Source organism: Bidens hawaiensis, unplaced genomic scaffold, assembly GCF_021521415.1.
Source record: "Bidens hawaiensis isolate Kalapana, Puna unplaced genomic scaffold, B.hawaiensis_p1.1 tig00007409_1, whole genome shotgun sequence".
Classification (NCBI taxonomy): domain Eukaryota; kingdom Viridiplantae; phylum Streptophyta; class Magnoliopsida; order Asterales; family Asteraceae; genus Bidens; species Bidens hawaiensis.
In genome coordinates, this window is record NW_027491513.1 from 1,097,347 (window position 1) to 1,113,203 (window position 15,857).

At 34.8% G+C, this 15,857-nt stretch overlaps 1 protein-coding gene across 1 annotated transcript; it reads right to left on the bottom strand.

Annotated features, from left to right (window-relative positions):
• Window positions 1-637: 637 nt before the first annotated feature.
• Window positions 638-11,022, bottom strand: LOC143635078 (uncharacterized). The gene is made up of 4 exons (XM_077102977.1): window positions 10,817-11,022; window positions 5,364-5,760; window positions 4,110-4,960; window positions 638-644 (listed from the first exon to the last, which is right to left on the bottom strand). Exons 1-4 carry the CDS (start codon window positions 11,020-11,022, stop codon window positions 638-640), a joined length of 1,461 nt encoding a protein of 486 aa, XP_076959092.1.
• Window positions 11,023-15,857: the final 4,835 nt, after the last annotated feature.

The window sequence follows — 15,857 nt, forward strand, 5'->3', positions numbered from 1 at the left end:
AGCCGGCGACGATAGTGTCACTTATGTTGCTAAATCCATGAGACACCCCAGTGGTCAAGACGGTCTCATTGATCCATGTCATCCCGTTTATGTGATTGAGTCTTTTATTCTGGGCATGAATCCACGCCTTGATCACCCCCGTTCTGTCAAAGTTTGTTTGGAGGAGGAGAGAGAGGTCGCGAGATCTCGAGAGTCGATGGAGTTTGATAGAGAGAGAGGTGGTGGTCTGCAAAATTTTGTGGAGTTTGGAAAGATTGAAGATAAATGGTCATATCATGATGCAGTTTCTTGGAGGACCATGTAGTTTGACCGTTGTGGAGGAATCTCCACTTGGACAGTTAAGTAGTTCACATATGAGAGTGTCTTGAGTGAGAACTCAAGTGTAGAGTTTGTATATTTGTCCTATCGTTGTTTTTGAGTCTAGTTACTAATGTAGATTTTTGTAGTTCTTTTTTGTTTTTGTTTTTATTTTTAAGTTTTGCAGGTTTTGAGATAGAAAAATGACCCCCATGAAGTATAATACAAAATTCAAGTGTGGGGATGGAGCAGCCGAACTGTATACTTTTATTATTTGCTGCTATTTATTCATGTTTTATATATAGGGTGGGTTGGTTGGTCTGTTAAAATACTTAAGTGCTTAACATCTATCAAATTGATAAGATATTTTTAGATATTGTTTGTTGTTTTTTCCGCTTCCGTTCGTGTGTGAGAGGAGGAGATACCGTTTGATGCGTACGTTTGGAGTTGGAGGGCAATTATGGAAGAAGACTTTGGCTAAGTCTTTTCCATTATCGATCTTGCTTGTTTATTTTTATTTTTGTTTATTTTTAGGATTTTAGTTTTTGTATTTCGACTTTATTTTTAATTTTAGTCCTTATCCTTGTATTGAGGACAATGCTAAATTTAAGTGTGGGGGATAGGACATTTGAGTCATAGTTAAATTTTAATTAATAAAAAAAAAAATTTGAAAAATGTCCCTTGATTTTGTCTCTTTTTGCATTTAAATGGGAAATGAGGATACTTATCAAGAATCGGTTTTTCAAACTACTAATAATATGAGATAATATTAAAGAAGGCGTACTAAGCTAAGGATGTGTCGGTAGGCCCAACTAGTCTTCAAAGCTTTTCCATTGCATATTCTTTAATAAACCTAATTAATCTTAGATTTTGTGGGTTTTCATCCTAAGGGGGGACAGTGAAGTTGAAATTCGATAAGGTATAGAGAGTATTACCATAAGCTGATTACCCTTAGGTTGTGAGAATTGAATGCAATTTAAAATTAGCACGCCACTCCGTTTTATGAAAATAAATAAAGAGTGGTGGCGCCCCGCAAATGTCCAAATTTATACGAGCTTTAGTCTTTAGTTATATATTTTTAGGTAAAAGATGCCTAAGTGCACAATGAAAAAATAAATAAATAACTAGGCATTTCAAAAGTTGGTCTGAAAAGAAAACATGAGAAAAGTTATGTAATGAAAAATGCCCAAGAATCATTCTCAAAAATAGAAAAAGAGGTCAAAGTGCACATACTAGACGAGACTGAGAGTTTACATGTTACCAAGGGGTTGGCGACTCTGAGGATACACTATTGGGACTCGAAAGTTTCTAGTCAATAAAAATTTTCTTAGGGCATATATAGGACGAAGTCTAATAATATTTAGGGCATGCTCGTATGACCTCACTTGACCTGTCATCCATAATTCCATCTAAGTGTATTTTCTTCTTACCATTAAGGGGTTCTTATCTTACGGCGATATGTTGAACCAGTTTGCTTCAACTCGATTATTTTTAATTGTCTTACTATGTTTGAGATGGGGTAGGTGGATCTTAATTCTAAAGGTGTGAGACCCAAAGGTTTTTTATATCACATGAACTTAAACGCTTAATGTGCGTGGGGGCTTGATAGGCTGGTGGCTGGGTTTAAGTGGACAACAATACCGGCAATCGCGGTTTTTACGTTTATCTAAGCTTTAAGATAACCTTATATGTTTTTAAGACTGTATTTCTCTGATTTTGATCCCATTGCAACGAGACTTTTTCAGGGATGAAAAAGAGATTAGTGTGGGGATATTTGATATAATGCTAAATATATATCATTCCCTTCTATATTTTAATTAATATTTTATTAGTGTTTGTTCGGTTTTTATTAGAATTTGTATATTACTAACATATTTGAATAATGTGGGTTCCGGAGGTTGTTCATGGTTAAAAAGGGAGAAAAAAGAGCTAAAACAAGCCAAACCGGTGGACCGGAGCATCAGAGTTGAACCGGACAGCATCAGGAAACGAACCGGACCGGTCAGCCACCTCTACCATGCTGCGATGCGCGACCGGGAGGCAAAATCCCGCCGCGCGGCGCTCTAGGCACCCAGATTCTCGAATTTTCTTCGTTTTTTTAACAATTTTGGGCCCAGGAAACCTATATAAACACCTCTAAACTTAATCCTGAGCATACCCTGCGAACCAGAGCGGAATTTGAATTTCCCGAAGCTTAGGATTGCAATATTTGGTGGGATTAAAGGCTAGGAATCAGCCGGCGAAGTGTTTATCATCCAAGAACGAAGACCACAGGTTTTATCGCCTTTAATCTTTCGTTCTTATTTATTTTCACCATGATTTCCTTTATTATCATTTTATTTGATTTTACCATGCTAGGCTAAACATTATAGACTGCCTAGGCTTATGATTAACCTATTTTGACGTTGTATTTTGATTTGGGATTTATTTATCGTTATGGTTTTATGATTCAATAACAGGTTTAGTCATATTAAATTATTAAATTGATGCATATGGATATTTAGGATTGTTTGATTAATTGTTATTATTCCATAGTTTCCTAGATTATTGTTTGTCATTATGATAGGTTGCTATTAGGTCATCTACTTTGTGTTTTTGATTCTTTTATGATTGATATGCATTAATAATTATAAATTAATTAAACCTAAGTGTGCTGCTAACCTAAATCTATAAAGTGCTAGGTTATTGATAGATCTCTACTATTTAATCTTGCTAGATTTAGTTCTTCGTAAGGAGTCCGTCTAGGTTTGATTATTTATTATTGTCTATTGAATCAATTAAATATATTAAAGTGCCTTTGATTTCCGCGCTGTAAGGTAGGATTTCGTATAAAGGAACTAAGTCATAAATAATTAGGTGATCGTAAGGAAATTTGATTTTTAATACTGGTGTGCGTTAAAACTTATTAGAAACCCATAGGTGTCTCTTGAGAAGGGTCAGGGGTCCTGTTCGGGTTTTCTCTTAAACGTCTATTTCACGATCACAGTTCCATAACTAAATAGTCTCCCGGTTAATTGATAACTGGAACTTAGGGGATTCTAGCCTAGGTGGTTGTTCATCATCATCTGAATTAAGTCCAAGTTCTAAGTTTAATCGTCTTTAGTTTTCTTAATTAGTTTAAATTAGTTTAAAATTAGTTTATTAGTAAAACCCCCCTTAAACAAATAATAAATAAATAGTCGTGTTTGTAGTTGAGTCTAATTTAGCTAGTTTACGTAGTTTAAAGAGTCTCGTGGGTTCGACATCCGGACTTACTTAGCTGTACTAGAGTCGACCGGTTCACTTGCCGGTTAGTAGTTTTAGTTAAGTTAAGAGTCTAGAATTATTACTTAGTGTCTAGATTAGCGTTTATTTAGTTAATAAATTAATAACTACTTTTAGCACATCAGCTTTGTATGCTCAGTTTTGGACTTAGAATATATGAGAATATTATCAATAAAGACAATAACAAATTTATCTAAGTATGGCTTGCATACGCGGTTCATGAGGTCCACAAATACCGAGGGTGCATTGGTTAACCCAAAGGGCATATAACCCTAAACTCGAAATGTCCATATCGAGTTCGAAAGGCGGTCTTGGGTACATCATCTTCATGCACGAGTAGTTGATGACAACCCGAACGAAGATTAATCTTGGAGAAGCAAGAAGCTCCTTGAAGTTGATCAAAGAGATCGTTGATGCGCGGAAAGGGGTAACAATTCTTGACCGTAAGCTTATTGAGCTCACGGTCGATACACATACGAAAGGAACCGTCTTTCTTCTTAACAAACAACACAGGTGCGCCCCATGGAGACGAACTAGGGCGGATGAACCCTTTGTCCAAAATTTCTTGGAGTTGGGTGGACCATTCTTGCATCTCAGAGGGTGCAAGACGATAGGGAGCCTTCGCAATCAGATTTGCACCAGGCACGAGATCAATGCAGAATTCGCTTTCACAAACGGGAGGAAGACCAGAAACGTCATCGGGAAACACTTCGGGGTACTCACGAACAACCAGGATATCTTCAATCTTTTGCTCTTTCTTTTCAACTATGTGAGCCCCAAATGCTACATATTTCTTGCGTAAGTACGCATGGACTTGCGAGCAAGTTATGATGTTAAGACTCGAAGGAGAAGGCTTTTCACCATGAACACGAAGGGTTTGACCATCGGCGAGCGGAATGCGAATGAACTTCTCGAAGCAAACAACTTCGACATGGTGAGAAGACAACCACTCCATGCCCACTATGATGTCTAAACTTCCCAATTGCATTGGAATGAGGTCGATTGAGAACGTGTGGCCAATAAGATTCATCTTGCAACTTCGAATAACGGAATCGATCGTCACGGATTTACCATTCGCTACTTCAATAGTGTACGAGCTTTTAACTTTAGACCGAGGTTTAGCAAGCAACAGTTCAATTTCTAAGGATACAAAACTCATATCGGCACCGGTATCAAATAAAATGGATGCAAATTGGTCGTCTACAAGAAACGTATCGTTCACCACATCGCCGTTTTGTTGAGCTTGGTAATGGTGGGCATTCATCATGAAGGCATGCCCATGATTATCTTGGGGAGCTTGAACGGATTGAGTGGATTGACCCTCTTGGGGTGCGGGTGCTTGTATTGCTGGGAACGGTTGACCTTGAGCTAGATTAGCCAACAACGGTGGAGCTTGTGGCTGAATCGCTTAATATGCTTAGTAAGCTTGGAGTTGAAAGAGCGGAGCAGGAGCCAGCTGAAGCGAGTTCACATTTGAAAGTCGTGGACACGCATTGAGAAAGTGGCCAAGTTCACCACAATTATAACAAGCCCGCATTTAGCTAACGGGTTGAACATATGGCATGGGTCGGGGATTCGGTTGAGCAGCCCGGGGGGAGCCTCTATGGTGGTTTCACGAAGAGTGTTACTAAAATGCCCAAAATGGTTACAATGGTTGCATTGACGGAAAGCGGAATTAGCTGAGTGGTGTCGAAGGCAAGTGTTGCAAAAAGGATGGGGTCCATTTTAGGGTTTCTTGAAAGGTGCTGCAGGGTTGGTTTAGGGTTGAGGTGCGGCTTGTTGAGTTAGCACGTAGTTCTTGCGCTTTCTTTCGTTGTGTGGGTGGAAGAGTAAGCGGGTTTGGATAATCCAGGCTTGGTTTCTTTTGGTTCAGTAGCAAGTTTATCGATTGGTTTCTTGGATGATTGCAATGTCAAAGTCCCGGCTTTGACATGGTTATCGGTTAATGTAGCGGCCAGATTGATTGCGTCGTCAAGTTCTTTAGGAGAACTACTGAAAAAACTGTCTTGGATCTGCCTTGGTAGTCCCCTAATGTAATTTTCGATGGCACGCGAATTAGGTGTGACGAGATGCGGCACCAACACACTTAGCTCATTGAGACGAGAGGTGTAAGCAGAGTGCTCACCCCCCTCTTGCTTAAGGTTCCAAAACTCAGCCTCCAAATGTAACCACTCGGATTTTTCAAATACAGATTTATATCTATACAGATTTTATATTCAGGAAATTTTATCACTAAAAAAATGGCACGTTGATGTAACACAAAGTGTACATCTTATTGCATTGAATTATCCTCATATTTATGCCGAACTCCATGCAAGTCCATTGTTTTTGGTACTTATTTGAGTTATTTGTGAATTTCCAGGTCCGGGCGCCCTCCCGATAAAGAAAACATGAAAAGATGGCGTTTCGGAGGCAAAAAACAGCAAACTGCCAGACCTGCACACCCATGCCAGCCCGTGCATGGGACCGTGCCAACTAGGAAATGTACCAGTGCAAGCCAGTGCATGATCTAATGCTGAAAAAAGTCAAAATAACCAGCCCGTGCAAGCCCATGCCAGAACAGAGAAATCTGACTTTTTGGTCAGATTAAAGCCAATGGTTGACTTTCCACAAATAGGCACGGCCGTGCGGGCCTGTGCACCTGCCCGTGCCAGACGTCCAAAATATATAAATACACCTCCATTATCCTCATTTCAAGTGTGGAGTCTTGGGGATTTTCTCTCAATCAAGTGCAGCAATTTTAGGGGATTCTTGGAGGCTTCCACCAACATAAGATTCATCATTCCATCCTTCAATCCTTACTTGATTTTGGTTTGCATTTCTATGTTTAATAGAATGTTTTGTAAGCTTATTTCTAGATTGATTGTAGTTGTATTAAGCCTTATGGGCTAAAAACATTTACTATCTAGACATTGTTGAAACTTTTACTATTGTGATTTTTATCTATGTATGGTTATGGTAATTTGGTTTTCTTTCGAGAAATGTTGAAGTTATGAGTTGATATTGATGGTGTTCATGCTTGTTAGAATTGCATACCTTGTTAGTCTTACAAATTTTTAGGCATTCATGTTGGAAAACTATGTTCTAGATGTTTGTTTGTAAACTTTGAATGTTCATGTTTCTTTGTTTACATTGCTAAGTTAGGAATGACTAATAAAGATTAGTTTGGTTATAATATTATTGATGAGCATGAAACCCTACACTTGATATTGGAAAATTGATGAGTGTTGTTATGATTCTTGACTTGGTAATGACTTGCTAGTTAAAGTTTCATAAGTTGATGTTTAATTCATGAGTTTAGCTAATTTAGGGTAATTTTAGGTGGTTAGAATGTTGTTCATGCTAGCTTTCCTTTGATTATGAGACTTTGTTGTTTTGACAAACAAGTTAGTCTATGTTTAATTCTTAATTGAAAACCCATCATGATGATTAATTGTTAGTATTAGGTTGCTTGATTGTAATCAAGTATTTATGCTTAGATTCATAATGTTTACCATATCATTGCTATTTTATCACATTGGTAGAGTGGATGCATGTCTAGGTAGTTTTGTTGGATTGATTGTTTCTTATATTTTTACTTGCTTTGTTGTGTGCTAGTTTAGTTAATTAAAAACTCAAATTAAGATTTCTTTGTTCGGTTAGTCATTTACAAAGATTTAGTACTAGAAAATTACCGTATCCCTGGATTGACACTCGGTTCTTTCCGACACTTTATTACAAACGATAGGTACACTTGCCTTTCGTGTGTGGTTTAGTTGTAGGTGAAAACCAATTTTAAAACCCGATTTGTGTGGAACTTTTATCCAAATTTATATATATATTCACACATGTCACACGTTTATCGAGAAATCATTTTACAATCTATATTTATTTAATATACGTTTATAACTTTAGGAAATATACAATTCTAACCCAAAACTAAACTTTGAATTTTCATTGTTTCCTCCTACAACCTTCAAGGAATAAATGGCAATTCATGTATAATTATTTATAACCCTTTTACCCAAACCCATAACCAGTAACCCATATCTGTATAACCAAACCCGTGGACTCGTTTAGTTACTTGAAGCACAATTCTCGTCGTAAACATGGAATTGAATCATGTTTATGATTTTCCGTATCAATATCGGCCTAAATAACAACATTAATTAGGAAAACAAGATCAAACATAATACGAACTTGATTATGAAATGGGCCGGCTTAACCTAGAATCTGTTATATAGCCTAGGGTGGATTATAATGCAATTGCTCTCATCTGCATCTCCTTTATAACCCGACGAACAAACGCCCTAAACCTAATTACACTGACTGTGGCCGTAAACCTTCGTTCTCAATTTGTTCTTGCCGTCGCGACGGTGGCAGTGGTTCTCCATGATTTAATCGTTGTTGCAGGTAATTCAAACATGCATATTGTTCGTATAACACCATTAAAAATTAGCCCTAACCTTAATTAGATAAACGTTTAACGGATCAAGCGATTGAATACTGACGGGTGGATTGTAGAGCCACCCTCAAGTATCGTAATTCGAGTTAAAGCATGTGTGTTTATGTATAAATTCAAGGATTTGGATTACTACACTATGTTGTGTTAACGCAGGTACAAATGAGGAGAAAAGGTTGCTCGAGTGTGTTCAGATGAAAAGGAACAAGAGAGTCAATGCAGGAAGTCAACAACCAAGAATTGATAAAGAAAAATGGAATTTTGAACTGGGTCTACCGTAGCTTACGGTGGCTAGAGGTCTGCCGTAAAAAGCCATCGTAAACAGACACTTTCCACCGTAAGAACTTCAGGGCTACCGTAGCTGAAGGTAGCCACCGTAGCTACTGTAGCCTCAACATTTTAATGTCGGTTACAACTCGAAAAATGGGTTTTAAAGGACTTTTGGGTTCCATTCTTGGATGTTCCGAAGTAAACAATTGGTGTGGGTGATTTTGGTGCCTTGGAGCAATATTTTGGGTGTTTCTAATTGAATATTAACATCATAATCTTTGATTGAATTGGATTAAACATTGGATTGATGAAACCAATCATTGTGGCTAAATCCTTTGGTGTTTCTCTTGGATGTAAGGTTATTCACAATACATTTATGTTTATTGTTCTTGAATTTGGATTGGTTATCTAATTATTAAGGTTAGTATAACTATGATGTTTGTTTGATTGTTTGTAATTTGTCCATATCGTTTTAAACCTAGTTTCGTTCTATACATTCTTGGTGTCGTTAACAATTGAGATTTAGTAAAAGGAATTAGGGTTAAGACTATATTGATTGATTATCAAGTAACGACCTCGCGTTCTAGGAATCCGAGTACTTAGTTCTTGATTAATCACAAACAATTAAACTTACACAAAATCAAGATATTATGATTTATCCATTGAACTTTAATAAAAGTGTTGAGTAATAACCCGAATTCCAAGAGGAATACTTGCTTAAGCAATTGTTTACAACTTTCGTTTAGTATATTTAGTTTATAAAATCAAATCAAAAACCAACTTGAAAATTACTTTCTGTCATTTACATTTATATTAGCTTAATTGTTAAACTACTTCTTAACACATATTCCACAACTCCCTGTGTTCGATACCCATTTGCCACTATCTATTTAGTTGTAATTGGTTTATTTTTGCGCGAGTCTTCGACCTCGTGTCAAATACACTAGGGTTTATAAACAAATTGGGTTTCAAATGGATTCTGTATATATTTATCTGTTTTCAATCTTAAACCAACTGACACCCTAGCTCCGTTGGCTAGGGTGTGTGTGTTCGAGTTGCTGGCCGGCTCCCATGCAGGTTCGAGTCCCAGCAGCTTTGTTATTTTTATTTTTAGTTATTGTAACTTATTTTAATTATTTTTAATATATAATAATTGATATTAAATATTCAATATTCAATAAACAATATTTTAATTAAACCAACATCATGAAAATTAAACGTTTCGTTTCGACTAGTTTCGTGTATATATATATATATATATATATATATATATATATATATATATATATATCTTATTAATAATAATAAATCATAATTATTTAATTAAAAACTCGACACCAATATTAATATTTTTGTCGTTAGAACATCTTTATAAATTTGTTCATATTTATTGTATATATATATATATATTATATGTATATGTCTATATATATATATATGTATAATAAATGTATTAAACATATTAAAAGTATTAATTATATTTTTACCATCGAATTTCGTTAAACAATTTTTAAGATATAAATTTTACTATAATTACATATTTGAACGATTATTATTATAATAGATCCCAACTTATATTTATTAAACTAAACTAATTATTTGTAAGATTCGATTATACGTTAAACAATTATTTTTATAATTAAACGATAACAATAATCCGTAGTGATCAATCGTTCAATCTATAATATACCAATCATAATTGTAACTCAAATCACATCGAAATCTTAAATTCGCTATACATATTATATCAGTATAATTCACGCGTAATATCATTTTATTTGGATCCTTGTCGGTAATTCTTGAAGATCGTGATTATCGTTCTTGTCGTAAGCATTCCCGTTTGGCTTAATCAATCAGGTGAGTTTTATCATTCCCCTATTTTACTCGATTTTCATAAACGTTTTGGGGACATATGCGTATATAATACTATACATACATATCTATATATGCATACATATCAAAAATAGCAAACGTGTAATTGTGTGATTAATCAAATCTACTTGTTATGTGCTTATGTGTTATTGTATTCATTCGTTTGACATATCCCCTTGGAGAGGGTTCGCATTCTATTGACCACCGTCCGATTCGCTTGGCAAAGGTCTTATTCTTATATGTTTATGGTTGATTTACCGGGGCCCGATTCGCTTGGCAATGGTTTAATCGACAACTTACATGCTTATGGTTTGATTTCATTACCGCATTTATTATGTTTTGCTTATTTATTATATTATCCTTATTTTATTGCAAAACTGGTGGTAAACTCACTCAACATGTGTTGTTGACCAAACTCCGTTTTCTACGCATATGCAGGTTGCCTGAGTTGAAGGATGGATACATAGAAAGGCCATAGGGTTATATTGAAGACAAACTTAAATTTAATTGATTGTATTTATTACTTGAATCGTTTGGTTGTATTTGATTGTTGTGTGTACTATTTGAACAAAGTAATTAATTAGATATTGTCATTTATATTTATGATAGTATCTTCGAGCTGTGAGCAATCGGATCACGCCCCGGCATTTCCTCCTTAGGTTGGGGTGTGACACCAAATTCATAAGCTCATTTGGAGGACAAAACGATCGGGTCATGAGATCCTTCAGTTCGTTCCATGGCAAGGCCATGGCAGCTTCAGCACCGCGAGTCGACTTTTCCATGACCCACCATGTAAGAGCACATTTCTCAAAAACACCTGTAGCAAATCGGTTTTGCTTATCATCAGGACACTCAATGTGGAGAAACACGCTCTCCATCTTTTCGTACCACTAAAGAAGGGCAGTGGCACCTTGAGTTCCGTTAAAAGTGGTAGGTTTGGAATCAGTAAAGTTCTTATAGGTCACAACGAGAGCTGAAGGCATGGGAGGAGCAGGGTTAGCGTTAGCCATGATGTTCTGGTGCATCTGGGCCATAATATTAGGGAGGACCACTGTCAGGTGCTTAGTGATCTGGGAAGTTATCTTGCGACTAGAGGTTCCAGATGATCGACGCTGAAGGTTACGGGAAGCCATTCTGCGAACAAGGGTAACGGAATTCGTGAGACTCGGAATAGTGCATGATATATATAAGAAAAGGAATCTTTGTTAAAGTTTGTTAAAATATGAAACTATAATAATAATAATAATAATAATAATAATAATAATAATAATAATAAGTGTTGTGATGGAACTTAGAGTTTTCATGAACCACCATGGACTCTTATGTTCTAACACAAAAATCGAAATTTCGAAAATAAATCTGACCAAAAGCTGGGTATTCGTGTATCACCACGACTTGACATACTTTCGGTTAAAACACATTGTAAAACATTGAGGGTCGGAGTCACACGTTGCATGAACCACCATGGCTTGTGTGAAATCCTAAGGAGTGCAACCATATCCTTATCACAAAGGAGACATGATCACGGTTGAAAACATAAAGTGGTGACTCTTATGGCATTTGGCGTAGTATGCTTTGGCCTAATAAGTTTCATGCCCTTCCCGAACTCTCCAGGTAAGCAACCGGGTCTGGCATCTGATTGGATATATGCGCATTGCTTATCCTTAGGTTTCATGAACCTTGGTGTAAAGAGTTCGGGAAATCCCCCTTCGAGTTACTACATACCCGCCATGACGAATCATCTTTATGCAGAGGAATTACCGGAACACCACAGTAAAAATTGATTTGAAAGTTTTTGAAAATCTTTGCTTTTAGGCCTAAGCCTTGGACTTGTGTGTGCTTTGTGTACATGATGCGTAAACGAAATAAATAGTACGATAGTATTAAGTGAATTTGAACAACCAAGTAAAGGCCCACATAATTTTCTAATCATGCAACCTAGATAATTAAATAATTAAGTTATAGCTAAACTATAACACCACGTCTAATGTTCTATCTTATAGCCATGGCTCTAATACCAATCTGTAACACCCCGACTTAAATGGAAACGCCTAAGTGTGACGTACAGATTGTTCAAACACACGTAACACTATTTGGTGACCATAAAAACATTAATTCATTTAAAGCAACATGTAACACAAGTTTGAATGTAACAATACAAATTCAAATCAAAAATCACAATCATAATAATAGTTTGTTTATTTGAATAACCTAGAAACTAAATGTCTTCAATACTTCATCCTCTAATCACGGTACCTGTTGATCAGCTATACGTATAGCTGGTGAGATTTCCATAGTATGATATACTACGTAAAAACCATACAATTCCATGAACTCGTAAAATGCGCAAGTAAGGGTTCTTTACACTCGATACAATGGACCTGAGTGTAAAGAACAAACGAAGGTCCTTTCCAGTTGGGGTTACCAACGTACTCGGATATGAGGTCCCTTTTCCACTCGATATAAATGGACCTAAGTGCAATGGAGGGCATATGATCATACTTATAGAGACAACCACATGAAATCCACGTATATAACAAATAAGCAAGTAAGCATACAAGTCCATGATATGAATTGTAGTTTGTAAGCAAAGTTGTAAATCGTAAAGTTTGATAATAAATACATATGCCACCCCAAAATATGAAAGCGTTTAAAAAGGGGTTGTGAAAACTCACCTTAAAGATTGAAGCGAAAAAACAGGAAAAACCGAAAGCGTCAATGGAACCGAAACAAACGATCCGCACGAACTATAAATAAAAATAAATACCACATTTAACAACTAATCTAACGGATTTATTAGTGTTAATTATTGTGTAACTTTGGTTAGGACTTAATTTATATTGTATAAATTTTAAAGCCTTGATTAATATAATATTATTGCACATTTTACGAGGGTTTGGTTAATATAATAAGATGTGAAGTTTTACATGTTCTATGGCTTGAATTAATATTACCAAAACAAATTTATATTTAATAGTTTAACGAATTGATTTTTAACAACTAAAGTTTACTTTTAATATTAACAACGATTTTTAGTTTACGAATTACGAAAACGAAAGTTTGGTTTTAAAGTGCAAAATGGTGAGATATATTTTGTATTTAATTTATATAATTTTTATTTAGTTTAAAAATAATTTTATAGTTTTATTATGATTTTTAATTGATTAAAATAATTAAATAGAGATAGTTAATATTTAATAAACTGTTATATAAAATAATAAAAAACGGCGTCTGACCCAGGTTTCAAACCCGGGTCTCCATGTTACGAGTCCTAAGTGTTAACCAGTTGATCTAGAGCTTATATTCGTTCAGAACATGGGACTTAAAGCTTAAATATATTAATAGTTATAATGAGGTGTCAAAAATTATAAGTTACAAAATAAAATCCATACAAAAGACTGACCTGGGGGTTTCGAACCCAGGTCTCGCTGTTCACACGTCCATACTCTAACCAGTGGGCTATTAGTCATATTAAGTTTGGATTATGATAACAGTTAATTATAAACTAACAGTATGCTCTTCATCTTCATCTAAAAACCCTAGTTTCAATTCAAGGTTTCTGATACATGATCGATTAATTAGTGTTAGGGGTTCTATTTGTTGATCAAAATCTATTATAAAGCACATAACAATTATCCAAAGTGGTGTTGATTTGATGGAGAACAAGAACTCGCCGGAGCAAAACTTAAAACGCCTAGATGCGGGGTTGTTTTAGTGTCTTTTAGAGTGAAAGAGATTAGTGAGCGACTTTAGTTTGTGATTAGGCTCCTATTTATACTAGTTAGAGGAGCATATACGCGTTAATGGTGATTGATTGATTTGGCCGAAAAATCCGGCGTATGTTACGGGATCAAATCACGGTTTTTAGGACGTTAATATGCAATTAGTTAGTTGATTATATTTTAGAATCAACGATTAAAGTCGTTATTAAATATAAATAGGTCAAAGACGCGTATTTCCGGCAGATTTGAGAACTCTGGCGACGTATCCAGTGGCCGGAAACACCACTGGAAAAACGGGGAAGGGGATAGGGAGTGGGTTGGGTTAATTTAATATATTTCAAAATATTTACTCTTTCAGCCCCTGGAGAACAATAATCTTTTAAGTTGGAATTTAATATTTATAATTTCATTTTTAACCCTTGAACTTTATAATTTAAGTTAAATAATTTCGATTTCGGAATATTTACGTGTTTACTAGTTTATCGATAAGACTCGGAACTTCATAAATAATCTGAACGTAGTAATAAATGAACGAACGTTGTCGGGAATACTTTATTTATGATGAATAATAATGATAGTACATCGAAACGACCCAACGGGTCGGGTTAACAAATACAAATACGAATCAAAAAAATGAAGAATGTCACAGTATATCTCATGGTCACGTTAACTCGGAATGTTTTAGGTCATACTAGGTTATTAACCCTTATACTACACGGGTGGAAATTAGTAAAATTGTTAAGTAAACATATATTTTATTTATTTAAAGATATATAAATATATGTATTAATATGAACAAATAAATTTACATATATATAAGTAAAATCAATTTCTAAGTAATCATAATTTTGAAGGAATGATTAATTTATATTTTTAATATAACTATTAGTAAAATCATAAATTATTACACTATAAATAATGTATTTCATAAATAGTTAATAAAAAAGAAATGTGGTTCAGAATTTGAAAATAATACTAATACAATATAAAAGAATCAAGTCGTCATGTTCATTCAAACCCCATAACTGATCCCAAACTGAATGAATAAAATTTGATTTTTTTTCGTGCCATACTATTGGAAAAAAATAAACTTAGGGTTTTTCATAATAAAGAGACAAGTAAATGGATTGTTTAAATACCTTGACTGATACATGATTTGAATAACGACGGCGGGGGGGGGGGGGGGGGGGGGACCTAAATACAATATAGAAAATGGTTGGGTGAAGGGAAACATCTATCAATTGGGGTGTGTGCTTGAAAAAGAGGATAAATTGGTATTTAAAAGAATCTAAAGAAAACATGTGTTTTAAGGCTAGTAATGACAATTTTTAATCAATTTCATAAGATACTTAAAACTTTTTATGGTGAACCGGCAATTTATTTCATTACAATTTAAATTTAAATGAATGCAATAATTATTATAATTATTACTACAATTCAACTTTCATTAGTTATCTATAAATCATAACCGCACTATGTTTTAACTTTACTTGAATTTTCATTTAGTGATATAAGTCACTTATTCTATAACAATCATCCAATATTACGAATAATTTTCAGAATACAAAAATTATTGAATTTAACATAATTAAATTGTTAAATTTGAAAAGCACATTTTCAAATTATTAGCTTATTTAACCATTTATTAGGATTTGAAAAGAATAATGATTTAAACCATTATTAACAATCCATATATATTATATTATTACGTCATAAGGACAAGTTTAAATAGCCTCTCATAAAAAAAATATTAAGTTTACAAAATTTGAAAAACGGTTTCACTATCTAAATATTCGTTGATGTGCTAAAAGTAGTTATAAATTTATTAACTAAAATTACGCTAATCTAGACACTAAGTAATAATTCTAGACTCTTAACTTAACTAAAACTACTAACCGGCAAGTGAACCGGTCGACTCTAGTACAGCTAAGTAAGTCCGGATATCGAACCCACGAGACTCTTTTAATTACGTAAACTAGCTAAATTAGACT

What these genes read in the sequence shown, in the direction of transcription:
- LOC143635078 (XM_077102977.1), bottom strand. Translation starts at nt 11,022, where the DNA reads ATGGAGAGCGTGTTTCTCCACATTGAGTGTCCTGATGATAAGCAAAAC. An exon ending in AATGAGCTTATGAATTTGGT is followed by an intron (nt 5,761 to 10,816) that starts GTCACACCCCAA and finishes AAATCTGTATAG; the next exon opens with ATATAAATCTGTATTTGAAA. An exon ending in CCCACACAACGAAAGAAAGC is followed by an intron (nt 4,961 to 5,363) that starts GCAAGAACTACG and finishes TAAGCGATTCAG; the next exon opens with CCACAAGCTCCACCGTTGTT.